General features: G+C 40.5%; 1 protein-coding gene across 1 annotated transcript in view; it reads left to right on the forward strand.

The window, feature by feature from the left end:
- The first annotated feature begins 1,653 nt into the window (after nt 1-1,653).
- fam20ca (FAM20C golgi associated secretory pathway kinase a) overlaps nt 1,654-27,796 on the forward strand; it is a 42,023-nt gene continuing 15,880 nt past the window's right edge. The window contains exons 1-3 of the mRNA XM_014980652.2: nt 1,654-3,655; nt 4,000-4,184; nt 8,436-8,514. Of these exons, the coding sequence (XP_014836138.2) occupies nt 3,111-3,655; nt 4,000-4,184; nt 8,436-8,514 (809 nt within the window). The 5' untranslated portion in view covers nt 1,654-3,110. The remainder of the gene's footprint in view (nt 3,656-3,999; nt 4,185-8,435; nt 8,515-27,796) is intronic.

Below are 27,796 nucleotides of genomic sequence, written 5' to 3' on the forward strand. Positions count from 1 at the left end.
TTTGCCAACGCACAGACGGGTGGAAGAGGGCCCATATTTATTTTGCTTACAGTGTGAAAAATTAGGTAAAATAAAATCTTTTTTAAAAACCTCCTCACTGTTAGAAAAACAAGAAAAAGTGGCATCTACAAGCCTTTATTCCTATCTTTTGGCAGTCTACCACTTGAATACAACCTTAGACTTTCTCTTGGAATGGCCCAAATTCAGGGTGTTATTCTGACATATGAGTTTTTCCAACAAACATACATTTTGATGTGTAAAAAGGAAAACGTTTCTGCACATCACTTTACTAAACCTCCACTGTTTTACTGCCATACAGTCTGTTGTTATCCACTAAATCTAAGAGCCATTTGTGTAAATGCTACAAATAGAAAGGTTACTAACTAATAGTGATTGAAATATTACAACATAAAGACTTGTTCAGGCACTTTATTGGCCTTGATTACATTTTGATAGACATCCATCATAGGCTAGCACTAATTCTGTCACCAGCGTGTTTTGTATGCGTTACTTTGAGTATAAAGATCCTCCTATGTCATTTCTTGATTGCTATGTAATGGTACACTTTTGGTTATGTTATTTAAAATGCTAAAATTAAATCATCACACACTTATGCTTTATGACAAAGAAAGAAAGACTAAGAAAGAACGAGAAAAAAACAGTTAGATGGAAAACAATTTGTTGTCATTTTTGGCTTGACTGTTTGAAATTTAATTGTAATTCCAAGAAAACAAAAGGAAAAGATAGATCCTCCATCACCATCATGACCAGCCTTTAAAACACACTCCTCTCCTTTTAAGCTTTCAACTGACATCTTACTTGGTCAGTCAATGGTTTTGTTGTTTTTGCTGCTAGAAGCTCCTCTGCAGCCAAAAAAAAAGCTCTTCAATGGTTCTACTTGTGGGATTAACTCCCTTAAATTTCTCCTGCAGAGGAAAGCAGACAGTAAATCAGCTTCTGGGTTAACCTGTGCCCACGCTCGCACACAGCAGCCTCACATGCTCCAGTTTGCATGCTCACTCTCCTGGGCTGCCCTAATCGTGCCGTATCAGCTGCTGTTATTTGGTCTCCTTATGTTATGGTCAAATGAGCAAGGAGAAATTGTTCATCAGCCACAACATAAAGCTTGTGCCATCATACTGGTTGTTTCAGTCCCCAAACCATAAGCTTTCGAAACTTGTAAGGAGAACCGAAGAGGAGAAAACATAAGAGAGAATTCAGTATTAAGGATGATCTGTGGCAGTGGTGGTTCTCAAACTTTCCAGTTTCTGAGTCAAAAATAAAAAAGAGCAGGAAGCTTTTGTCTTTGATTCTTCATGGTATTGTTCAATCGACAGCCAAAATATTTGCCAATATGTTGATTTTATTTGTTTAAGTTGGGTTTTGTATGATTTACACTATTTACAAAACGCCTGTGCTTTCTTATTATTGCTTTTTTGGCATTTGGGTTATATTTTCAAGAATATCTCAAGACCCTATATATCTGTGGCCCCGAGTGGGATCCCGACCTGAACGTGTAGGAGCCATATACATTTTTTTAAACTTCATACAAAATACTATTTTGTGATTACGTTATGAGCTTAATTTTTTACTCTGCTATTTGGAAAAGATAAGAATCTGTAATTGGCATCACAAACTACGTGGTGCCTTTTGATTGGTTATGGACTAATTAGTTAATGAAAGACAGAGCACTTGCTCAATTATAGAAGTTTGATACCTTGAGAGTAACACAGTCTGTTGACCGTCACTTTCTATTTGCTTTGAATCTGTTTATTTTTAATTCCTATTATTAAGTCCAGTAAAGACTTAAAGACCTCTTTTTTTCTCTTTCTTTTTTTTTTTTTTAGAAGAAACGTGATGCGTAAGAAAGAGCTTTAAGGGACTAGATTAGTGAGAGTTTACCACGCTTTCACTGGGTACTACCAAGGGAGACCTGTGCAAAGAAAAACCTGTAAATGTGGTCATTATTTTGCAAAATACTGTCTTATTTTAATGTTAATATTTCTCAAATGTTCACTCCAATAAAAGATTAATTTATCTCAAAGCACTACAACTTTAAGAGTTGTAACATAATCGTTATTATACTAAAGTAATTAAATATTCAGTGTCCAGAAATCTCACTTTTAGAACCATTAGACTTAACCTGTAGGGGGTTGAAAAAATAGATAAATAAATAAAATAAAATAAAATAAAATAAAATAAAATAAAATTGGACCTCCGGAAGTTTCAGGTTGCGCCAACGCCCTCTGGCTGCACACCAGAGAGTTGCAGCTTGTCGGCTCCCCGAGCGTTTCATCCCTAAAGCTCGCCTTTCATGTCACAGTGGCGCTGCTTGTATGTGCGGGGACGCAGCCAATCTCTTCCTCATGACGCCACCGAGGCTGGGCTCAGATGTCTAAGATTTAACAGACCCACCCTGGACGAACACTTGGAGGGAGAGGCAAGGTGGTGCTGAGAGGACAAAATCACGACCTGGATCGCAACACCTGCCAGGCAGCATCTGATTTCACTTCAGCGACGCTCGCAGTAGGAAAAAAAAAAAAAGAGAAGAAGAAGTGGGGCAGCATCCGAGCATCCAGGCACCGATAACATCCTCTTTTTACGGAATGTTGTTCTTCTACTTCTTCCTCTTCAATTTCTGGTCTTAGAAATTAATTGCAGCTATCACTGGAAAGCGGATTAAGTGAAATCTACCTCTGTTGTGACTTTACATTTGAACAGAAAGCAGTTATGGCTGGTTTGATGTCTCACTCCGCGCTGGGAAGCAGGTTAAAGGAAGAGCATCGATGCGTTTAACGGGACCCTGCTCCCCTTTGTTACATCTTCTGAAACATTTATTCCCACCGCCGTCCTCCTGACACCAACATCCAGCTCAAGAAGGCAACACAGGAAGAGCGCTTTACATGCAAGTCCACCTGTCAGGACATGAAGATTTTGGACCACTACAAATTAAACATGACTCTTAAATACGATGGGATTCCTAGCGCTTATTGTGAGTAAAATGGTAATGGAAGATAGTTATATTGCTGCCTTCTCATAGCATACTACTGTTGGACCATAAAAGCCTGCTCTGTTTGTAGGGAGACAAAAAAAAAAGCCCATAAATAACCATGATATTGTTTCGTAAATTCAGAGTGTTGATCCTCATGGTGTTTTTAGTTGCGTGCACTCTGCACATCATGATAGACTTGCTGCCAAAGCTGGAGAAAAGAGCTGCCGGAGCGGACGGCGAGGAGGGCGGCTGCCAGTGCGCGCAGCACCCGGCTAGGGACTCTCAAGGCTGGGGGAAGCAGCGCGCCAGGTCGGCCGCCGAGGCGGGCTGGCCTAACAAGCACACGCTGAGGATCTTGCAGGATTTCAGCAACGAGCCCAGCTCAAACCTCACGTCCCACTCGCTGGAAAAGAGCGCGGCGGGCGTGGACAGAGCCCGGGACTCCCGCGGGCGGACGGGACCGTCGGCGAAGGAGCGCAAGCCGCTGATCGGTGACGCGAGCGTGGGTCGCACCGCCTCTGCCCAGGCTCTCTCACGGTTGTCGGCTTTGTTTGAGCATCCCTTATACAAGGTTGACCTTCCTCCACTCACGGATGATGATACTTTGTTTAACGTCAACAATGATATCAGGTTTTATCCGAGAGCCACAGGAAACCAGGGATGGTAAGTTGAATAGTCAAGAAAACAGTGATCAGTTCTTTGTATGTCTAACTGTTAATGTTAAGAAGATGATGGTAATAGAGAAAATACTTAACTAATGTTAGTGTTTTTAAAGTATCTATCTATCTATCTATCTATCTATCTATCTATCTATCTATCTATCTATCTATCTATCTATCTATCTATCTATCTATCTATCTATCTATCTATCTATCATGACAAACTTTCAGTTTCTGCATAGTCTTATAATGTTCCTCTACATATTTCCTTACATCACTAAACCTATGTGAAACAAACTCCTGTCAAACACTGCCCTCCCCTCTCATTCTTGATTTATTGTCCCCCAGGCATAACGAGGAGGGGAACGAGGACGAAGACGAGTTTTCTCCAACTGCTGAGGCGACAGCAGAATCCTACCCCAACTGGCTGCGTTTCCACATCGGGATCAACCGATACGAGCTGTACCCCAGGCACAGCCCCGTGCTGGACGCCCTGCTGAAGGACCTGGTCACTCAGCGGATCACCAGCGTTGGTGAGTCACTCAGACAGAGCCATGTCGTAGGGAATGGTGAGGCACAGCCAAGTCAGGCTGAGGTGATGAATGTACATGGATTTCTTTTTCTATATACTTCGACATATTTGCTGTAGACTTGTGGAATTTGTTTAATTTTCCATCTCTGGATTAATGGGGGGGGGGGGGGGTGTGGGAAAATTTCATTTTCTTGCTGATTCTCCCCTGATTCTATAACCAGTTTCCCTCTGAAGACAACCACTCCCACATCATAATGCTGCCACCATCTTTTTAAGTTTGATGTGCATTCAGTTTTAGCTATCCATCCATCCATCCATCCATCCATCCATCCATCCATCCATCCATCCATCCATCCATCCATCCATCCATCCATCCATCCATCCATCCATACTTAAAGCCTGACTGCTGTAGAAATAATTGAGGTACATATGTTTTAACTTTTGCATTTATTAGTCTAAAATGGTCAAAACAGTTAAGTTACATGCAATGTGTTTTGACATGCAAAGTGCTGGATCTCTGTGTTTAGAGATCTTACTGTATGTAGTTCATACAGTAAGACGTGGATAACAGATCAAATTAAAGCGATGTGGTGAAAATCTGACATAATATGAGAGAGGAACATATTGGGAGAAGGTTTAACCCTGAGAAACTCCACCAGGTTATTTCAAGCTGGTTATCTTGGTTTTCAGTGTCCTTCTGGATTAAAAATGCTAATTATAGTTTTTTTTTGCTCCACCTGTGGTTCTTACAATCTTTGCATAATATAATCATAACAGAATGGCAATGACTTTCCTCGGTCTTTTGTTACAATTTTGTCATTATTTGCCCATTAACTATTCTTCCTCTCTCTCCAACTCCAAACCTAATATATTCCATTATTTTGAAAGGGCAGTGTAAGTCTTGTTTTTATTTATTCACAACCCAGCAAAATTGATCTTTGATGAGATTACTGCAAAGATTTTTGGAAGTAATTGTCTAATTTAATACCTTTATAGTGATGAGTCCTTGCCCTTGATTAACCTACAAACAAAAAGTCAAAACCCGTACGTAATTTTTATTTTTTGTTGTATTTGCAATTAAAATAGTTATATAAAGACTGCATGGAAGTTATAAATATTTATACCAGGCATTAAGTATATTTTATATTTTTCCATCTACAAATTTGAGCCAAATTCATACTGAAATGAGCTGCAGCTGTTTTCTTTTTTTTTTTTTTGTTCTTTTTCGACTATAATCCATCACTCTTTTGGATTAATATCTAGCAGTTGTATTATTTTCATTTATGCCCAAGCCTTTTTAAGCTATCCGCCTGGTCGTCGTCCCTCCATCTCTTTTGTCTGCAATAAAACCCCGCGTAATCTTCAGTCTTCAGAAGCACGTTCAGCAGTGACCCACATTGTTGCAAACAGCCTTTATACTCATATCTGCTTGGCTGAAATTACAAAAACACATATGAGCTACATGGCATTAGAAAGCCTCCCTCGTCAGCATTTTCTTCCAAACCGTGCTTGTTTCTTTCCTCTCCTTTGTGTCTGCCTTTGCTGGGAAGCGTTTGTGGCCTTTTGTTCGGGATTCGGCTTAACTCATAAATCACACTCATGGAAGCACAAAGAGGCACAGGTGAAGGCGCGATGGATTTATCATCACGGCGTGGAGAGTGGGGTGCAGTTTTGAATGCTGCTGGGGGGGTGTTGGGGGGGTAATGGGAGGCCTGTAGAACAAAACTGTGCTGGTAAATGTTATTGTAAATTCATGTCAGGGGAGATAACATCCAAAAAGAAACAATCACTTAAGCTATGCTCGGGCTTTTTGCATGGAGGTGGGGGGGGGGTTTCATTTAATATTCAAATTATGGCAACATTTGGAAGCTTGGCTTATAAGACTGAGGTCATAGCTTTCAATTTCTCCAACGCTACAGGATCCAGCATTTCATGATTACATCAGGAGACTATCCACCCAACCTTGATTGAGTAAATTTATTACATGTAGAGATGCATCAGACTTTTGCAGCTGATTTCCAATCTCAATTTTCTGTAAAGCTTTGACCTGCTGATACCAAGGCAATTCTAATTTCTCTCTAAGAGCTATAATACAGGACAATATAAGAACACCAGTAGAAATATTTCATTGCCCTCCTGTCATAAGCGGTCGTGAATTATTTATATTAGGCAGAGAAGTGCTCTCACACAGAGCTGTACCTGTAAAACAGGGTTTTTACTATATTCTTTTTTTTTTTCAAACAAAGACTAAATTATTAATATGTTGATATTTAACAGCCGCTTCAGCAGCTGATATTTGAAGTTAACATGGTGAGAGTGGCTAATGCAACAACAGCAGTTTCAGTATTTCAATTTCAGATTTCCCAAATTCTGTCAACATTTCCAAAAACAGCAATGACGCATACAGAGGTCAAGAGCTAAACAAAAAAAAACCAAAAAATCTTTGTTGTACTACATTTCCTCTTCCTGTCAGCTGCTCAAAGTCTTGCTCTTCTGAGCTCTTTCGCAACCTGAATGAATGACAGACATATCTCATCAGATAATATAAAATATAAGAAACAACTTTGTTTTAAATACCTTCATCTGGGTCTTTTAGATGAAAATGCCTCTGAACAAAGTTTTACTGGTCCTTCAATGTCCATATTACATATATATGTATGTATTTGCCACCAAAGTGAACGCTTTTGTTATGGATTGAATCATTTTCTAGATGTTTACTTCAAGTCCAAACATTATTTTAACTGAGATTGCCAACTAAGATAAAAGCAACAAAAGGGGCCTGAACTCAAGAGCTGTCAATATCATGCATACATGTGCATGCTACATACAAATACGGATAAAAACTATTTATGCTACTACTTTAAGTCTAAGCTTTGGCCATAAACATAGATATGATATTCATGCTTAAATCAGGACTTTGAACAACATGAAAATCTATTCTGTTGCTTCTTGGTCTGTCTTAATTCTCAACGCTTCACCGATTCTAAAAATAGCTCAAATTGAGATGAGCTCCTCTGGACTGTGTCTACTTCAAAGAGCACCATAAGTGTGACCTGCTGGTGAGTTAAATTTGCACTTGGTGATCTGATTTTTTATTTTTTATTTTTATTTAGACCAGGCAGTCACCAGTCAGGGCTGATCAAGCTAGAAAACAGCAGATTTTGGTCATCAGGGTGCATCTTAATTCAATGTGCAGAATTATGCATGTGTTATATGGCTTTAATCCCAGAATGTTTTCTTCAGAAGTAAAACGGTGGAACACCTGAGGTTATGCACTGCTGGGTCAAACAGTGTATATATATTAAAAAAAATAAAATAAAATCCAGAAGCTTTTGAAAATGAGTCACAGCAAAAGGAAAAAAAAAGCTTGCCAGCGCTGAGTAGGATGGATTGAGACAGACAGAGTATAACAGAGAGGATGTGAATACAAGGATGACATATGCAAACAAAAAAAAAAAGGAGAAGCCAGGAGAAAATAGAGAAACAAAATGTTAGCGCTCTCGAGACGACAGCACTAAGAGAGTCAGTAAACACAGAACACAACTGTACGCTCGTCCAACAATCTGGCGCACTACAGGGAGCTTACCCTGATATTGGGGCTGGGCAGCGGCACGGTGTTTTGTAATGTGCTCAAGTTAATATGCTGTAATAAATGAGCAAATCCCCTCAAAACGCGGGTCCATTGTGACAGGAACACAAGGCTTTTCGGACTAGCTCGGCCTGGCGGTCCTTTTGTTTGAGTCAGAGGGAGGCAGGAAGCTCGCCGTCAGAATCCATCACCCCGTGGGAGACGACGCGGATATGACTGATAGTCAGAGACATAAGCTTCCAGCGTACAGGAGGTCAGCGTGTCTGAGTGACAAAGGAAGTGGCTAATGTGCACAAGACGTCACGGGCGATGTGAGCAATCAATGGAGGTTTGCAGAGAAATGTCAAGCTATTGATCCTAAAAGGAGGAGGAAACTTCTCTGATTAATTCAGATCACTCTCCATTTGCAAGTTGTCACGTTTGTTTTACGTCGCACACAGCTTCAGAAACCCTAATTGTTTCTCTTTCGTTACACACTGTCTGCTAAATTGTTTAACAGACACGCAGATCTGTTGTGAATTCACGCAAAAGCTTCACGATTAGCAAACGCAGAATCAGCTGTGCAGACGTGATGGCGTCCCTCGTTGGAGTGTGTGCTTGCCTTTGTTTACGCTTTCGACGGTGTGACTTTATAGCCTAACGTCTCACTTGTTTTCCTCCCAGCCATGAAATCCGGAGGCACCCAGCTGAAGTTGATCATGACTTTCCAGAACTATGGACAAGCGCTGTTCAAGCCCATGAAGTAAGTAGAACCGGAACGGCTAAAATGATTTTAATAGGTACGCTATGGTCACCTGGATTTTTATAAACATTGGCCTTGCAAAGGTTTTCATACCCCTCACAACCTCTTTTTTTTTTCATTTTCTCATAAATTTTAAGAGTAAAAAATCTGAAAAATGTGGTATGCAGTTGCAGCCAGCCATGTTGATGTCACAGCACAGCTGAGGTTAGATGAAACTAAAATCACGGTCTATCACGTAGAATCCCATTAAAACACATTGAAATTTGTAACTGCAACATGACAAAATGTGGAAACACTCGAGGGATGAATCCTGCAATCGCAGGTGAGTTGAACAAGGTATTAAGTACTGAGTGCCGACACTGTCTCTGTTCATATAGACATCTCTCTCCTCTTTGTGAGTTTTTATTCTGATTGGGGAATCGCCTGTCTCCTTTTTAATTAACATCAACAGGCTTATGTGTTAATTAAAACGAGCATTGAGCCATCCCATAGTCGTCTTTGGGGAGGCCCGATATGCCGGCAGAGGCACATTGCTCTTGAAAAAGAAATACCTTTTAACTCTCTGCTGTCTTGAGTTATTCCCCATGAATTCCCATGTCGGCACGGATAAACAGAGTCCAGGCCAACTGTGCGGCGATCAGAAGTAATTGCTCACAAGCCCAGTTTGATTGCTATGAAATGCAAAAAGGTTTTCTGCATGAGAGCCCCTGTGGAGAACATTAGATATGGGGAGTACGAGGGAAAAGGAAGGAGGTAAAGCAATGAAGACATCCACGAGGATACGTGTGTATGTGCGTGCTTGTGTATGCATCTCCCTGCTCCAAGAGTTATGAGTGAAGCTCTGAAAGGTTCAAAATAACCTAGCTTGACAACTTGATCTTGGGATTGGCTTTGATGTGCTTTATCAATTTAAGAAAAGAAGAAAAACATCATTGAACCAGCCAGAGCTGGCCCCAGGCATAAGCAAACTAAGTTACTGCTTTGAGCCCCCAGTCCAAAAGGCAGGTGTCCCCATTAAGATTCTCAAAAAAGTCCCAGGAGTTGTTTTGTTGTTGGTTGGATTGAGGGCTTCAGTGACCAGGAAAACATTTTAAATCTGCTAAGTTGTTTAGGAAATCACACAGTCTACAAAAGTCTTAAATAAATTAACAGTAATATGTAAAATCCAGGTTTAAAGGATGCCTATTGCTAATTGGTGTTTGCCCAGTAACTGTATCAGGGTACACCAAGAGTTTAAAACATTTAAAATTTCAAACCCACTCAAGTTTTTTACTTTAAAATCTTTAAATCCATGCCAAAGTAGTTGTCAGAGTGAGCATAGAGTAATGTAGAGTAATGTTTCCTCCTCCACCTATTGCTACACTTTGCCTATCAGGTACTTTTGCATGTTGTCTTAAATGCACAATGTTCACACACTTAAACAGGGTGGCTCTGTGGTGGCTGGTTGTCTGAAATCGGGATCCCAAATCAAATTCTGCTTGGGGCCCCATTCAACATTGAGCCTGGCTTAAAAAAAAAAAACAGCCAAAGTGACATTACATCAAAGTGGCCTGAAGGAGTCAGACACAGTTTGTCAGTTTAATACTATTTTGAGAACAAGTGCACGAATGCAGAGAAGTTCTGGTTGGAAATGTTTTGCGTTTATTCTGAGCCGTGGTTCCCGAACACGCAGAACTCCTCAGAAATTTGGTGAAACAGTGGCGCCCCCGAATAGGGCTCAGACTGTGACAACTAACAGCGCAACAGTCGATGCTGTACTGTAACATCCGTGAATGCGAATCTTTTTGTCAACAACAACACCCGGCAGGCACCATCAGCGTAGTCACATCTGACAAGAACAAAGATCACCCTAGGTTTGTGCATGTCTGTGTGGGTGATTCACAGGCAATCGGACGATAACATGTATGAGTTGAAGAGGAGTGTAACTTTGGTGGTGGGCAAGAAAACAAAAGAAAACCGCAGGGTTTGTTGAATTCCTGGGGTGGTTCTCAGTGCAGAGGTTGGTATTAAGCAGCATTACTAATGGTCATGAAAAGTTTTATCATAGACGCATCTGTTCACTTTTGTCAAGCAGTTGAATCTCTTTGGTGCACGATGAAGATGCATTCACAACACTGAAATATGATCCGTTACAAGAAAAAGTCAACTTCAAACAGACTTGTAATGTAGAGGTTAACTGAATGAGTACAATAAATGCTATCGTAAAGCTCAAATTACCACAGGGACTGATTGAACGAAAAATCATGCATTTAAATTGGAAATGAAAAGCTCTGGTTTCTTACTTTAGACATGACCGAAGCTGTCTTTCTCAGATTCTGCTGGAAACCGTTTTGACAGTAATTACATGTCAGTTTCTGAACCACGAGCTACAGATTCCTGCAGCTCTTTGTTTGGCCTGTCATATTTTATTCAGGCTTCTTGCTTTGACTGTCACAGTCATCTGTCTGCAGTGTGTACAGATATTATACAAAACTCCTCGGAGCGAAATTACTGCAATAAAGACCTTTCTGAAAAACAAATCCTTGAGGAGAAAAAAATAAAAAACTTTTCTTCCGTTGTTGTTAAAGAATACACTGAGCTTTTGTTGTTTCTGTCATACTGATCCAACCTTCATTTATTTTAGGAATTGTAGGGCATTCTGATAAGAGTGGTTCAGAGCATCCTTGTATCGCAGTGTTTGTGTTGACCCATCCTGCTGTACGGCATCAAGTGTTGCTTCAGAGAGGGTTTGATGTTTCGGGCCTCCTTTGAGGTGGATGCAAATCTCTACAAAGCCATAAGCCTGGAGTCTACACAAGTTGACAGCTTGCCAGCCAACTCCACAAGATGTCTTCCCTGTGGAGCCCTCAGAAAGTATTTGAAGCTTTGTTTTATCTGGCTAGCTAACTTTTTCACTGAAACTTTGAGCCCACTTTCGAAGAACAATCGTTTAGATTACAAAGTACATCCTCACCCACCAAAATCAGTCTCTCCGTGTGAAACCATTTTTGCTACAAGGTGATGGTTCAATTGGTTCTGATGGGTGAGATCCGAACACAGTTCATGCCATGACGATGACATAATGGGCACAGTTAACTACCAGAACATGGAGATGACAGCGTGTGGTGTTTGTGAGCATAAAGTTTATCTATCAAGAAAATGAGATTTTTTTGCATTTTATATAGATTCTTTGTCAATATGAAAGCTCTCCTGGTGTCTTTTGATCGCTTTAAGTAAATTCATAAATGCATCTTCCTCTGCATAATTCTAATAAGCAGACAGCAGCTCATGTTTGTTAAACTACAATGGTGTGATCTGGACTGATAGATGCAGAAAAGTTACATTTTAACCTACTTTAATTCTGTGTCCACAGTGAACTTTTCAATCCCTAAGGGAAATGCTAGTTTGTTAGATCTCCAGCACTGCTTCTCAGACAATATTTCACTTTATTTTCTTCTTCTCAGTGCTCAAAAAAACATCACATTTGTGCTGGATGCTTTACTACAAGACCAAACACAATAGATTAGGTGTCTTAACCAAAGCAGAGAATATAAGATGGCTGTATCTCGAGATAATCAGAGGCTGTCAAAGACTGAGGAAGAAGTGGCATCTGAACAGAGAAGAAACAGATTTAGGAAGACATTCGAGAAGTAGTTAAACCCCAGAGGGCTGTAGCACTGCCAACCTGTCAGGGAACTGGGTCTTCCAGCTGGAGCCAGGTCACAGACCAAGCAGAGCCCCTCCCTATGCCAGATCTTTGTGTCTGTCTGGCTCATGTTTCTTTTGCCTATCTGTCTCTGCCAAAATCCTGGTTTTAGTGTGCATGCAGGACCGTAATGTTCATGTTCACTCTAAATGGATTTGTCAGATGGCAGGTGGAGAGGTTGAGGGAGGAGGTGTGTAGGCCTCTGGTATGTAAAGTATGGGCTTGTTTTCACTCCTCCTTTGTGTTTTTTGAATATTTCTGTTGTTCAAAACAGCTTGTGTATCCCAGGATTCCTTGAAAGGGATTTCTGTGACGACGCTGCCTTTCTGCCATCAGCTGTAAAATTAATGTGTGTAGCATTAATTTTATTGTATGTACGGACGTCTGACATACAGCACAGGTACATAGGACACACACGGCAAACCCTTAGTACCACAGGAAATCTAAATACATCATCTACAGAAACCGAATCAGTTTTGACATGCTTGAGCTCTTTGTATTTGTGTCTTCTCTGAAATCTAATAGCTGCAACAAAGAGGCAATTTTCTTTACCGTCTTCAGACAATTTGTGAGCAGGCACGTTTATTGTAGCCCATTGTTGTACGAGGCTGCCCCCTTGGTGCAGTTATGGCATCTTTCTCAAAGATATTCGTGGAGTATTAAGTTATTAAATCAGGAGAAACGAACCCTTCTTTGTCTGAAACAATGAAAGGTTAGTGACTTTATTATGAATTTGAATGCTTTGTAGGAAAAGCTTGAGATTTTTTTTATCCACTGGGAGGACAATAAATATTGCCACGATGTAAAAACGTTGGTTACACAGATATGAAGGTCTTATACAGTGGCTCAAATGACAAGCAAGCCTGGACCAATTAACTATGAAAAATTGTGTTGCAGTTGAAAAAAGACACAACTTACCATTAATTTGCTTAAATAGCCGGCTTCTTTAACGCTGACCTTTTGTAGCTTTCTATCCCTATGGAGGGACTGAATGACCTTCCGCGGGATGACTACCTTCCCCATGATTGCCGGGCCTTAAAGCTTTTCTGTACATCCAAGTAACTTTATAATGAACTGCGATGCACCTGCATCTTTGATGCATGTGAAGTGAAAAAGGCTCCTAAAATCTTACATTTCGAGTTGTTTTTTCCTCTGCTGCTCCCATCTCTCAAATTCTTCTCAAGGGCCATCGCAGCGCCGCCGGCTATCATAAGTTAGACACGGTTTTAGGAGCTGCTGTCTGAACTCATCGTTAAATGTATGCACGATCACAGACGAGTCACATTACTATAGACAGCTGTTGGTGCAGCTGCCGTGCGCGCACACATGTAGAAATACACACATACAAGTTGCAAAGAGACATTCTCTGTGAAGGTTACGGAGTTTGTGCACCCTCCGTCACCCACAACTGGTGCCGGGAAATGCACAAACCGCGAGCCAAGGTGCAGCTGTAGCCGCTCACTCAGAGCGCTCGCTCTGGGCACGAGGTGACGACTGCAAACCCACACTGTGGATATGACCACAAAGGAATACCAGCTCGCTCGCTCCAAACCGCACACACGCTTTGGTCGTGATTATTTTTCCTGCGACAAGTCAAAAACCCTTGACGATCTTAAAAATCGTTCTATATTAGCAACCTAATTCAAGACGGTTTTCACCCAGCTTGTTGTGCAAAAAGCTGTAGCGAACTGTCACATCCGTCTCTCTCCTGATTTGCTACTTGCGTACAGCTCTGCTCTTGGATTTCTTGCAGCTCAATCAGCCTCTCAATCTAAAATGTGCTCGTCAGGGAAAGAGTCTTCGGCTTGTCTGCAGCCTCTGCTTTTGCTGCCTTGGCTGCCAGGGGGACAGAGCAGCACCTCAGGATGCCAGGCAATTTCTCTGACCTGGCTGTTCCAATCAATGGCAATCTGCAGAGAGCAGGTGTGGCTCATTCATGAGTGGGAAGAGATGAAGGAGGCAATAAATTTCAAGTGAAGGGTGTTTGTGTGTGCGCCTGTAGCATGTTAGTTTCACTGCTTTAGATGGGGGAAACATTCACGTTCATATTTCTGTTTGTAAATAACTTCACACTTTATTTAAAAAAAAAAAAAAAGGATCATGTGTTGATTTGTAAATAATAAGGCTAATGAAGGATAATGCTCAAAATTTCTTCAATTTGTGTCGTTAAAAGCCAGTCTGACTCGCAGTTAGACGGAGCCTTGCAGTGCCGTAAAACATTTCTTAATGAATCCGGTGGACAGTTTGATTGCGCTGCTATTTTACTTGTTTACAGTTTGGCATTTAAGACAAGTCAAGTCTATTTGCACGGCACATTTCAGCAACAAGGGCAGTTCAAAGTGCTTCACGTGATTCCGGAGAATAAATTGCTTTTGAAATATTAAAACTCATATCTTTAGGTAGTAAACATTACGAGGTAGGTGAACTGTTTATTTAGATGATTAAACCGAGGCTGATTCTGATGCCCGGTGAGGTAGAGCTGGGTAAGGTCGCACAATGTTTTGAGCAAAATGTTACAGTGGCACATTGCCCATTTATTGCCTTATCTGTCATTTCGATCAGATTCTGTCATCCAATGGCTCTGTGGTTTAAACACATAGAAAACAAGAAGTAATTAAAATAGATCATTGTTTCACAACCCTGGTCCTCGGGGCACACAATGTGTGTTCTAGGTGTTTTCCTTCTGCCATAAACCTGCCTTAAATAAATCCTTGATTAACAGGCATCTGCAGCCCTTGACGGCATGCTGAGGTTCTTCAATCATTTGAAGTAGGCATGCTGGAGCAGAGACGCATTTAAAACACGAAGGACTGTGGGCCCCGAGGACCATGCAGAAACACCGGTAGAGATTATGGTTTTCATCAGAGTAGCAATTCAAACTGTTTTGCTTTTACATCGTAAACATATTTGTTTCTGGGGTTTTTTGACACGTCATTGCCCCATTAGGTATGCACTCTGAGAATCGAGCAGGAAAAGCCACCCTAAGGCAGCGCAAACTGAGCAGCTGTGAACCAGAACATGCGTCTTATTTGATAGCTTTCACCCTCTAAAGTCAAATGTAAGTTCATGTTCAAAGTGCTCTCAGCATCAAAGCAATTTTTGCAAATTTGTGAGCCAATGATTTTAACTGATTTCAACTGTTTTTCTCATCAAAAATCTATTGGAATAATTAAGAAAAACAACAAAGTATTACAGCTGTAACACTTTATTCATATCTCAGACAAGAAAATATACTATTAAGGAGATAATTTTTCACAATTATGGCAGTTAGCACCATCGGGACCATTGTTAGTAATTTCTATGTTTCATAGCACAAGGGCCTAAAACTTCAACACTTGATGCATGCTGAGGAGGCAGTTCAACCATTTTAAACATGTATGTAGGACCATTTAAACATATAAACACCGCAGAACCTTAGCCCTTGAGAGCCTTGCTCTAAATGTTGATCCTTCCATCAATTTTGAGTTTTCCATAAGCCCAGAAATCCTAAACGTTTTTGGCACAACTCCCAAGACGCATAGAGAAGCTCAAAGATCTGCTAAATAAAGACTCCAGAAATGCATTTTGGCTTGTGGCCTTCACGATGATCCGTAAGCTGTCAAACCTTTTGAAATCCAGCATGTTTTATGTCACAGAAGCTCAAAAGGACAAAAGAGAGCAACTTTGCTTTACTGTGTAAAGCCTTCCTGTTATCTGCTTCCAATCTTGTTCTCCTCCCCAGCCTCCATGAAACCACGGACCTGTCTTTTAAAAAAAGCCATAACAGTAGATGTATAATGCATAAACTTTCAAACATAGATGACATTAAGGACAGTAGTTGGCTCCTTAATTTCAATTCTTTCCAGGATTCCTTATTCGCTTGGAACTACTCCACAAGCGAACAAAACCTCGGGAAGCTGGTTTAGCATCTGCTATCAAACAATACATCCATTCTTCTCTCCTCTATCTTGTACTTCTAATGGTCTTTCTCACTCACATACTCGGGCACACAGATATTGTATTCTAGTCTGAGGCATCCTCAACATCTGTTTCTCCTGCAGCTTTGTGCTTGGATTCAGGCTGCCAGCCCCAGCAGCTCTTCTCCAGGCTCAGAGCGCTGCTGACTCCCTCCTTAGGTCTTTAAGATTAATTTGGGTTTTAAGCCGCTCTAATGTGGATGAGGCTTGCTCATCTCGCAGCACCTCCTTCTCCCCCACCCTCTCTCTCTGCTCTCGTCTTTCATCCCTTCTTCTCCCCACTCAATTCTATTTGTTCCATCAAAGACTTTAGTGTAGCGCCGCCTGAGGCTGATACCGTTGCAGAAGTCGGCATTCTCAACACAGCCTTCTGCCACGAAGTTGGTTTCCAGTGTTTTTTCCTTTTTACCTCCCCTTGCTCTTCACTGTACATGTTTCCCATCTCAACCGTGTAGACAAAGTCTTTTAATGAAATTCTCACACTTGCGGCTGCGCGTGGCGTTGCTCGTGTGTGTTTAGCTGCGTGAATGTGTGTTTGCTTAGTGCAGTCCAAGTGTGTGGGCGCCCTGACCTCTTGTGGGCTCTTGTGAGATGAGCCAGTTAATTAGTGCTCAGTTAACAGTCATAAAAACAGCCGCATCGAGTGGTCTGTCATATCTGCATGTTCATCATCACACACAAACAAACACACACACACACACACACACACGCATTTTGAGTTGGTAATTTGCGTGGCAGAACTTCAGCATAAGATGCTTTAATTGAAGTGTCAGTCATCTTGCTTCGTTCTGCGCGTTATCTTATTACGGGCCACCGTGTGTGTGTGTGTGTGTGTGTGTGCGTGTCTGTGCGCATGTGTGTTTGGGGAGTTGCAGAACTTCTGAATCTGCAAAAATTTGTCATTTTGTATCAGTCACATGAGTAATGATTATGAGTGCTGTTTGTGTCATCATCCCGTTCCTATTTTCTTTGTCTTCTTGGCTTCTATTCCTGGTTCCGGTTGACAGAAGAGTTTCTGGCGCTGAATGTACCTGTTTGTCATCTTAAATCTCAAATAACTTTTGGTTTTTGACAGTTGTACTCAGACACAGACTCGCTGAGGGCTGTCTTATTTTAGACTCTCCTCTTATCCTTCTCACAGACTTGTCTCATTAATGTTTTACCTGGTCGATTCCCGAGGATGAGTTGTGTTTTTTTTTGTTTGTTTTTTTTATCGCCATCTCCACCTTCTTCTCAACCTTTGCTGTCCATGCTCTTTCCTGTCTCCACCTCCCATCCATACTTCCTTTCGGGTGCTTTTGTTTGATTCACCGAGGCGGCGCTAATCCCGGCTTGTCACTCTCTGCCTCTCAGCTCTGTATTTTTAGATCCTCGCTGTTTTCGCTCTTGATTTAACAAAGTGTTTATGCACTCACAGTATACTATGACAGAGCTGGGAATAGCCTTAGCGTAAAGTAATTAAATGGCAGCCGAAGATACCACGGGTGCTCGGAATGATTGCTCGTGATACAACAATGTGACCATCATGATTACATTGCTGTCATTATTGCCATCATCAGGAGTCTAATTATAGACATGCAATTTATCCACAAATTCTCATTACTAAGCCGAACGTATATGAATCTCTAAAAAAATGATCTTATAATTGTAACTTTTTGTGTTGGAGACCATATCATTTCTTTAATGTCCTAACAGATTTGAAAATGATTCAATTTAATTTAAAAAGTTTACCGTCTGCAGGTCTGATGCGTGCAGCTGTTGATACAACAGTGTGATTTCTGAAAAAGGAACTACTGCAGCTCATCAATCTGGGCGTATTTGTCATAGTTTTGGTCGACAATTAACACTAATTGCTACTAAATGTTGCTCTGCAAGCTGCTGCATCGTAGTCACGCTTTGTTTTTAACACAGAGAATTTCCATTTTGGCATAGTCTTCATTTAATAAATGGTAAAATATCCGATTTTGATCAGATTCCAATGTCTTTAGAATCTGGAAAAAATGTATTGTTTTTTTTATGTTTATATATGTGAAACCCCAGAACTTACAGAGCCCTATGTTGTATACTTTTACTTTTACTTTTCCATAATGCATTTGTGCTTGTACACAATCTTACTAAATATCTACTAAGTGCAGCTAAATGTGAATATTTAACATGCCAGTAGGAAGTAACAAGGGGAGTAACAATATCTCACAATATTAAAAAAAATACAATATTTCTTGCTGAGGTGACTGCTAGCTTACAAGTGCTATCAGTTAGCATGGCATTGCCTGATAATGTCATATTAGAAGACGCCCCAACTACCTTTAAATGATTGTTTGACAGCATTTTGGGTTTCCAGTAGGAACTGTAAATGGCGACAGAGTAACAGACAAGACACGATCAATATGTAAACATCGCTATAGCAACTAATGTTTGGATGTAGGGGTGCGTTGAACTACATCACAATCACAGTGGTCGCTACCATTAGCAACTGGGAAATGGTAAACGTACTGGAAGAAGACACCAGCTTGTTGAATCTTTGGCGTTTCTTTATAAGCGATATTAAAATCTTGTACTGGATCATTTTCATTAACTCGGTATCATGTGTCAACTTATATTGTGAGTTTTCGATATCATTGCTTCCTTAATAGGAAGATCTCTAAGATTTAAAGCATTTTAACTGGTTGCTGTGAAATATGAAACCAGCGATTATTAGCAATTAGCTTTATGTTTTGATTGGAACTTTTCGTATGTGCTTCACCTTGTCAAACTCTGACTCTACTCATTCTGTACCATACTCATTTTTGCATTTCTGTGTGTTTTTTTGGCAGCTAAACTGCATGTGCTATTGCTTTGTGTGGGTCTGTTGCTTTCTTCCATATCATATGATTATGGTTTTAAATCCTAAATGGGTATTCCTAAACTTCCCACTCCAAGTTCCACATTTGAATGGAATGGAGAAAACTTGCTATATACAGCTTAAATGAGTATTTATCTAAAATACCAGGAAAAAGCAGGCCAAGTTTTGCCTTGGATGAAAATATCTAATTTGAGCAAGCGTAGCTGCTGAAATTATGGAAGATTTCCCTAGGTAGGTATTTTAAATTAGAATTTAGAAGATTGATATCCATCCTCTAAAATGTTTTGATTATTCCTTATCTATGATTAGGAAACTTGCAATTTTTTTTTGCAGTAAGCCTAAGAAAATAGGACTTCTTATTATGGGGGCCTGAATTATTGCCGTTGAGTCTTTCTGAAAGGAAAACGTGCGTGATCACTTAAACAGGGACAAAAATTGGACTATTATCTTGGTCATCGGAGCTGCATACTGCATACACCTGCTTCATTCTTCCTTGTCACCAAGCCTCAACAAAAGGACCGCACGCACAGCACAGGCCGTAAAAACTGAGTGCAGCGTCATTAGTGAACAACCTTTCCCAGGTAGATCTGTCGCAGCCCTGCTGAATGTCTGTCTGAGCTGCATGAATGAAGCAGTTCTTCAGCAGAGAGAATGAGAGAAAGCATTGTAGCTCTGTAACTCTGGCTCTTTATAATAGCTATGCAAAGGTTAATACATCCATTGTGAGCCAGGCCTGTGCCTGTCTAAGCCTGTCCCGTGCAAGGTGGTAATTAGGATGTGTGCGACTCCCCTGTCCCCTCTGACAAAGGCCAGCAGAAGAGGAGGAAAATGCGTTCATTGTTTACCAATTAAACCAGAGGAGAGGAGCGGGGTTTGCTTCGGCTTTGCCCATTGTCGGGGCAGGATGTGGGAGGGTCTGTGTTCTCCAGGTCTGGTATCACCAGGATGGGGAAGCAGGAACCTGATCCAGGGGTTTCCCTGAGTTGCCCCTCCTCTTCCTGCCCTTCTTTTGGTAGCTCTACGTAGAAGTGATGCAAACAGAGGATTCTCTGTCCTGGTTCAGAGGCCCTCAATTTTGCCACGGATATAAAGGTCATTCTTCTCTCCGTCTACCCTCTAATAGACGGAGAGGAGAGCTAAAAAAAAAAAAAAGAGCTGAAATTATGGATATGTAAAAATGTCATGCTGCTATGTGGGGAATGCGTAGCTAACAGGGTGAGGATGTTGTCAAATAGCAGCTTCTGAACCACATCAAGCCCAAAAGCTCAATCCAGCCTTAGTTAGAGAGATTCTTTGTTCAGCCCTTTTCAGTCCATCATCCAGACATGATCAGGGTTTGGCGTAGTCCTTCCTCCTTTCACACGTCGATGTGCCTCTTAGCAAGGCATTTAACCCCAAGTTGCCGACTGATCTCTGTGTGAGTGTATAAATGTGTGTGTGTGTGCGTGTGTGTTTATGACCTGGTGAAACTTCTGAATGCCAGAGTATACTGTATTTAACTGTAGTGCAACAGGGATGTAGTTATGTTCTTTTCATGCCATCCACACAAGGATGAAACAATTGAATTCCTCAAAGCTTTACAATGCTCTCTCACCCAAAGCTCAGGGGAGCAACCAACCTCTTGGTCCTGACAAGCAATAAGGATTATAAGGCTTTTATACTAGCCAGTTCAACCCTGCACTAGTTTAAGCGTTGACCCATTGCCTCTTTGTTATGACGCGCTGAGCGGCTAACATTGTACCTGTTGATCGCGTGTAATTTCAATCCCCGATCTTCTTGTAATCCAAACTCCACACTGGTCCAGACAGATAAACATTTGTGAACAAGATCCATTTATTCCATAGTACACGGTAACAGTGTTAATAATGACTCCGCCACAGCGGTCAAAAACTTGTATGCCCTTCCGGGTTCAACACCTGACAGCTATCTGTCACCTCTTGATTTATGTATTGGAGCCGACATCCCCATCTAGTGACCAAAAACCAAAAATACACATATTTGGCTCCAATAGCTTTTTTTCAAATGCAATGGATTCCTTGTCAGAGTTCCTGTAGTACTGCCCTTTTGAAATTTGATCCAACGTTTAATTAACCTTCTTCTATTGAGATCAATTATGTTGTGCAAGAATCTTCGCGTCACGGCCGAACATCTTGAGATTTGTAAGAAATTAATTGTGGTTTTGGTGGGAAGTTTCCTCCTCAGTTGTTGCACATAGTCATTAACCCGATTTATCCACCAATGCACTGGACGCGTCCCATCCCACTTAGCTCTTACACAAGCGTAAAATGCAACCCTGGAAACTGTTTTTCCAGACCTTTCACCACTTTGCCCTTTGCCACCGTCACCCACTCATGACCACAATGACATCTCTCAGCCACCACTTAGCCTCTGATAGATGGTTTCTATTTAGGAATGGCATCCGGCCTCGAACCACAGAGCACAACAATCTTGTTGACAGATCTAAATAGAAAAGTTCATTTATGGAGGAAACAAAGCTCAATTTGGGGGCCTGGCACAGAAAATAGCTTTTACAGAGGGGTCTTTCGATTGCTTTCTGGCCAAAAGTATCAAAGCTTTGAGTTTTATTTAGTTGAGTTTCACGTTGCTTCGTTCAATCCATTTTGGAGACCAAAAAAGCCGTCCTAAAAATATCTGACAGCCTGGTAAACCTAAGCTTTTCACTCTGTGAGCTGCTTCCTGCCAGAGTGTGAACATTTTAGCAATAAAAACCACAGGATTTTGTAACTCAAATAAATGTTTTTAAAAATGGCCAAATGCTTCATTTTTGAGCAGTTGGCCAATTGTTTCAACACCTTCATTGAAACATATTGGGAGACCATGAACACTCCTAGAATAACGTCTTCATCAATGATGGAGTTGCTTTTGTGGGCCTGTTTATTTTTTGCTTGTGAATGCAATCATGTTTGTGCCTCATGGTCACTTTGGTGAGTTTAAAAAGGAAATCAGAAGGAGGATGAATGGAAACTAAGGCAGAAAAGGAAATGGGTGCAGGCCGATGGGTTGGCACTGCGGATGCAAGACTGTCAAGTATATACTTAAAGGATCTTGAGGGATAATTCTTGTTTCTTTAGCCAAATGTACGAAGTGTAAAACTACCACAAAATTTGGTATTTATATCCTGTCTTGGGTCACATCTAAGAAGTTCTTTTAAGAAAAACACTTCAACATGGAGTAAGGGATGCAACGTGAATGATATTTAAACTCCACAAATGAGTTTGGCTTCTCCCTGTTAAGACGAAAAGAAACAGCTTTCAGATTTAAACTAAAAATAAATCATTCACTTGCTAAATCACCGCCAGGCACAGAGACGTGCTGGACGTTCTCTCTGTCAGAATGACTGACAGTCTTGGGAAAACAGAAAGTTCAATGCTGTTAATATTTTAAGCACTTAATGTAGAGTTAAATAACACACAGCCTATCCCCACTGGCATGGAAAATGTAAAATTCTGCAAAGTTTGCATTTCAATAGAAATAATAATTCACCCCTGAAACCATTGAACTAGTGTCGTATATAAAGTCCTACTAATCTGGTAGTACTGCTTAAAACTATATTTCCATGTCCTCATCCTAACAGCTTCCAGTGATGCCATTTTTTAAATAAATCTCTAGTGTCATGAGTGTTTTATTCTATGGATGTAAAGAACAAAAGGGTGTGTATTTGCACAGTATGTCTATGTGAACAATGAATTAACATGACAAAACAATTCATTTTGAATGAAAAGCAATGCTCTATTTTCTTATGTGTAAACTTAAATTGAAAATTGTCCTACTTATGGCTAGCAAACTTTTAGTAAACATTGCAAAACAGCAGGTTAAACGTAAAGGTAAACATAATGACCAAAACAGATCTTGTATAGTTGTGTGACTCCCGCATCATAAAACCCCATAATTGAAACAATACATTTTGCTCTTCTTGGGTCATGCAGCAGAACATGACTGGGAGATCCTCCTCTAAACGGTTCTGGATTGGTCACCCACTTTTGATGCATTGAAACTATTCTGCAAAGAAGAGCGGGTCAAGATGTTTGAAAGCTGGCAAGGTGTTTTCACTGCTGCACATTGTTCTGCCTAAATGCTTAATTTCTTATAGCAGACCTAAGGTGCAAACTCTTTTATTAACTAAAGATTAAGAGAAAGAACATTGCTCAAGAAAAAAAATTGCATGTGTCTCTGTCTGTGCATTTTGTGTTGATATAACAGAATTGCTTTTATTGAGACATCTTGAGATGCTCACCACACCGATGGGCAAAGATAAGGGAGGTCCAAAATGTTTTCACAATCCGATTAAGTCTTCTGGGCGCAAGCCACACACACTCCACGAACCGGCTGAGAGGAGTGTTCTTGTACTCCATAATGCATGTGTTGTAACAGGATAATATGGAATGTTTCTAATATTAGCACAATTAATTTATACACGATCTATTCTTCAAACTGCTTTGAAGGTTGGACTTCCTTGCTGAGCTTCCTAGAGAGAACTCTGCAAATTGCAGAAGGTAGTTTAACTTGGCAGAAGAAAGACAGCAGTAGTATCGTTACTATCTGCCCTTTCTGGAGAATAGAGAAAAGTCTGCTGCTAACCCTGCACATTCTCAACCTTACTGACACGCTCAAGCTGGGATTTTTCTTCTTTTTTTCCCCCAACGGCTGCAGCTTACAAGTTGAGCTAAATACCACGGCTTCTTACTCAGCCTCTGTGACATGAAGACCGGTGCTAATGCTCAGTTTGGATTGCAGCTATAAACAAAACCTTTTCACACACATGAAAGAGGGAGAGCTCTTTAAATCACCGCAGATCCTTGCAGGCGGAGAGATTTTAAGTTTGTTTTCCATTATCGAGGTAAAGTTGGCCTTCACAAAGAATGCTGATCTCTTGTTTGCCCTGCAAGGTCCCAGATGTGTCAGGGTGGAGCCATCCTGTGCTTTTTTCCCACATAATTAGGTTTATGGCGGAGATTTGGGTACTTTGAAACTTTATTCCTCTTCTTTTTCTCATCTCCCGGCTCCCCGTTATGAATTCTTGAGTTGTGAATGATGGAGACAACTGTTTGAGTGCAAAGCAGTGTAAGTACTCTGTCTTGTTGTCCCTCCTGTGGTCCTTGCCCTGGGAGGTGATGACGCCTTGGGTTTGAAAACCTTTTTTCTCATCCTGAAACAACCCATCCTTCAACTCCTGTGGCATCTGATAAGAATCCTGCCTGCTCTCCCCTTTTATCTCAGCTCTGGAACAGAGTTGACCTTTATATTTCTCATAAACAGACCTAATAACAGATATTTTAAATCATTACAGAATTATTATTCTACTACGGATGCAAAGCCATCATCGTGTGTAGCCGCCTAACATTTATTATTTATGGCAAGTCTGATTCTCCAAATAAGAAATCACAGTTTGATTTAGTGATTATATGTCTGGTAGAGAAAGAAATGAAACGTATAGCAAGAAACAACAGTCTTATCCCAGTTGCTTCAGCTCTGTAAGAAAAAAAGCCTTAATCACTTAGAGGACCAATACTTTCTGGCTAAACTGTGCGATTTATTATAGTGTCCATAAAAACCAGCATTCACTCACCCGATCTTAAAATATGCTAATGTTGATTCTGTGTAAACTTATGACTGGAACTCCACACAGTTCAGCCGATGCCTTCCGAAACAGACTTAATGCAGATTTTGACTATGTGTAAAACCCAAGATAAGACAATCTTCACACGGCCTGACCTCAGTGTCACATTTCACGGCTTATTGTTATAAATATTCTCATGCTTGTGCTTTCTGACATCAAATCACTGTTGACCCAAGAATACCCTTGACATTTTGTGCGCTCTGCATAATTCAGAGTTCAGATTGTGTGCTAAGCCTGCTGTGAATCTCGCACTCTAAAGGATTGGCTCAGACTATTGAAAACAGTTAATCCACTGTGTGAATGTGGATATGTAAATATAACAAAGTACGGCTCCGCGTTGCTGGAACACTTCCGATTGTCGGGGATAAAAACGACGCGTATTTGTTGTGGGCGATGGTGTGGGAAAGAAAGACAAAGGAAGTAGCTGCAAACATTAAGACTTGCCTTTCTTTGAGCATATAATCCCTTTCAGTGAATACACTCAACATATATTCACTACATACATTATTCCAGTATATGAATCTGCACTAATCATGTCATTCTCTGCAGCATCATCAAATCCTACACTTTTTAACTTATGCCTTATAGTAGCTCTGCGGAAATGAGTCCCCTTCTCTCTGTCTTCAGTGCTATGAATGTTAAATAACTGAGATAGTCCTTCATAAGTGAGTCAAAACAGCTGCAGACAGGGAAACTACATAACTTTGCAATTTCTAATACCCCAAATATCCAGTTAAGATTTAAATATAAGCAACTATTGCATCACTAAACCTCAATCAAAGTCTCTTCAGAATATTCTGAATGGACAAAATGCGTGCAGTTTAGTCATCAGCCTTTATTCCATTCATTCAAGAAGGCTCCCGTTTGAGAGCACATCTAAAAGCAAGTCACTAGTAAATACATTTTTGGTAACAAGCTCAATGGACTTATTTCGATGTGGAAACATAAGGACGCATCCAGCGAAATTGGGCTTTGTGGAATTGAATATGGCACAGCAACGCTAACGAGATTTCCTGCTTTCGCATACATATTTACAAAATGTGACTCAGTCCTGCACAGTGACTGCAGGTTTTAAGCGTTATGCACTTTTAAGGCATGAGCAAACTGAATTATTTCTGGGCTGGTTAAAAAGTGCCAACAAAGAGGCATTTAGGAACCTCCTGTGCTGTGTTTTAAAAAATTAGCTAACCCAAGTTTTAAGCCAGTTTGTAAAGGTATTGCAAAAGTATGATCTTTTAAAAATGCACAAATATGTTTGTTAATTTGGTTATTTTTTATTTATTTTTTTTAACCTAAGATCAGTTTATATAATTATACAAACATCTGATTAAGTGTGGCCTGCTTTTGTCTCTACCTCCTTCCCACAACCCAACAACCAATCATTACTTTGCAGAAGCACGTTTTGCTGCTGAATGTCTTTGCTACTTTTTAGTTAAGGGTCTGATAGATTGGATCGGGACCTGCTACAGGTTCTTAACTGGATTAATGGACTTATGTAGGATATTTTGACACAAAAATGCAACCTAAATGAGTTCAAACATCTGTTTTCATTGTAGCACAAAGTTGTATGTTGTATACTGAACCCTCCACCCTAGTGTCAGGTGTTTTCAACATGAACTGTAGCGTAAATCCCATCTTTAAGACCTGAAATAGTGAAAAGCCTCGACAACCATCTATCAGTTTCCCTCCATTTCACACTTGTCTGGCACTTTATGTTGCTCTAGTCCTTAAAATTCCAGTAAAATGCAATGAAGTCAAAAGTTGACTAACTATAAATGTGTTTTCAGAGTAACGTGCAAAGAGAAGGAACAATAAAGCTGCAACAAATGCAGCAAAGTAAACAATGTGCAGTTGCCCATAAAGTGTTATTTGTCTGTATATGTAGCAGAAAAGACTGGATCTTTACATTTTATTGCACCAGTGATCTATATAAATCTGAATCACAGTGCCTCTCTCCTCTCTCATTTCAGTTCACATTTGCAATTTGTCATTCCACTCAAGGTTTGATAGCATATATTTTATTATAAAGTAGTGTACGCAGGTTTTATACTGCCGCTCAGTTGTTTATTTTTTTTCCTATTAACCAGAATTTTATTTTATTTTTTTTTCTTGTCACTCCTTTGCTTTCAAGGTAACAAACAGTGTTGAATAAAAGTTTTTGAGGCTTTCTGAAGGCTTAAAAATATTTGTCATTGGACTAATTCTTTTAGCAGCACAGAACATTCTGCTTTGTTGATCAAATAAATATTCACTGAAGAGATATTGTTGATATATATCATATTCATCGTGTCTTGTAGTGCTACAGTGCTTTAGTTCCCTTTGCTGTACGGTCCAAGTCCTCCTCAGGGTAAAGAAACATTCTTTTTAATAACTTAACACATGTTGAATGAAAGAGCTTTTATTTTGATACCTTTTCATATAAAAGTATTTCTCCTGATCCTCGGCCTTTTAGTCGTAATGCAGTCATTTTTTTTGGTTTTATTTTTTCCACTGCACTGTTGAACAGTATGCATAGAGGGTAGTTAGAGAGCAGCAGGGATTTGCAGCCCTGTAAGCTACAGCCTGATCCCTGACACATTCAGACAGAGATTTGCAGCCATCTGGCCAGATGAGACGCTTGTATTGGCACATCCTCTTTGACGCTCTGACGGGACTCCACCCCAGGCGAGCATGAACACACTCTCTCTCACACACACGCATGCACGCACACACAGAGAGAAAAGCTATTTCCGATGGTTACGAGGGCTTGTGCCATTTACCTGAAGGGTTGCCAGGGAGTTCTGGTGGTTACAGATAGTGACCTAGCCCACAGCACTGCCGCCGTGCTCAGAGATGTCTGCTTAGATTTCAAACTCGACCTCATAGATTTTGCTCGCAGCCTTTGTTGCGGACAGAAGGTCAAATACGCTAAAGTTGTGCCATGTGTGCAGCCAAAAACGTCATAATATGAGCATCAAGATTTCTAATCTGATTGGACATTTATGACTTGGCCGCACTATTCTGGAACTGTATTGAATGCGTTCTTTGAGCACAGCTATATGCATGCCCGTATATGGAAATGGGATATAAGTCATTCCAAACAAGAGCATTTAAATTCTATGAATGCTGAACTAAATAAACCCTTGTAAGTCAACAGGAAGTGAGTGGGTAATGAGATGAAA

The sequence above is a fragment of the Poecilia mexicana genome, unplaced genomic scaffold, assembly GCF_051168715.1.
Source record: "Poecilia mexicana isolate PSO_F unplaced genomic scaffold, ASM5116871v1 scaffold_8, whole genome shotgun sequence".
In the NCBI taxonomy this organism is placed as follows: domain Eukaryota; kingdom Metazoa; phylum Chordata; class Actinopteri; order Cyprinodontiformes; family Poeciliidae; genus Poecilia; species Poecilia mexicana.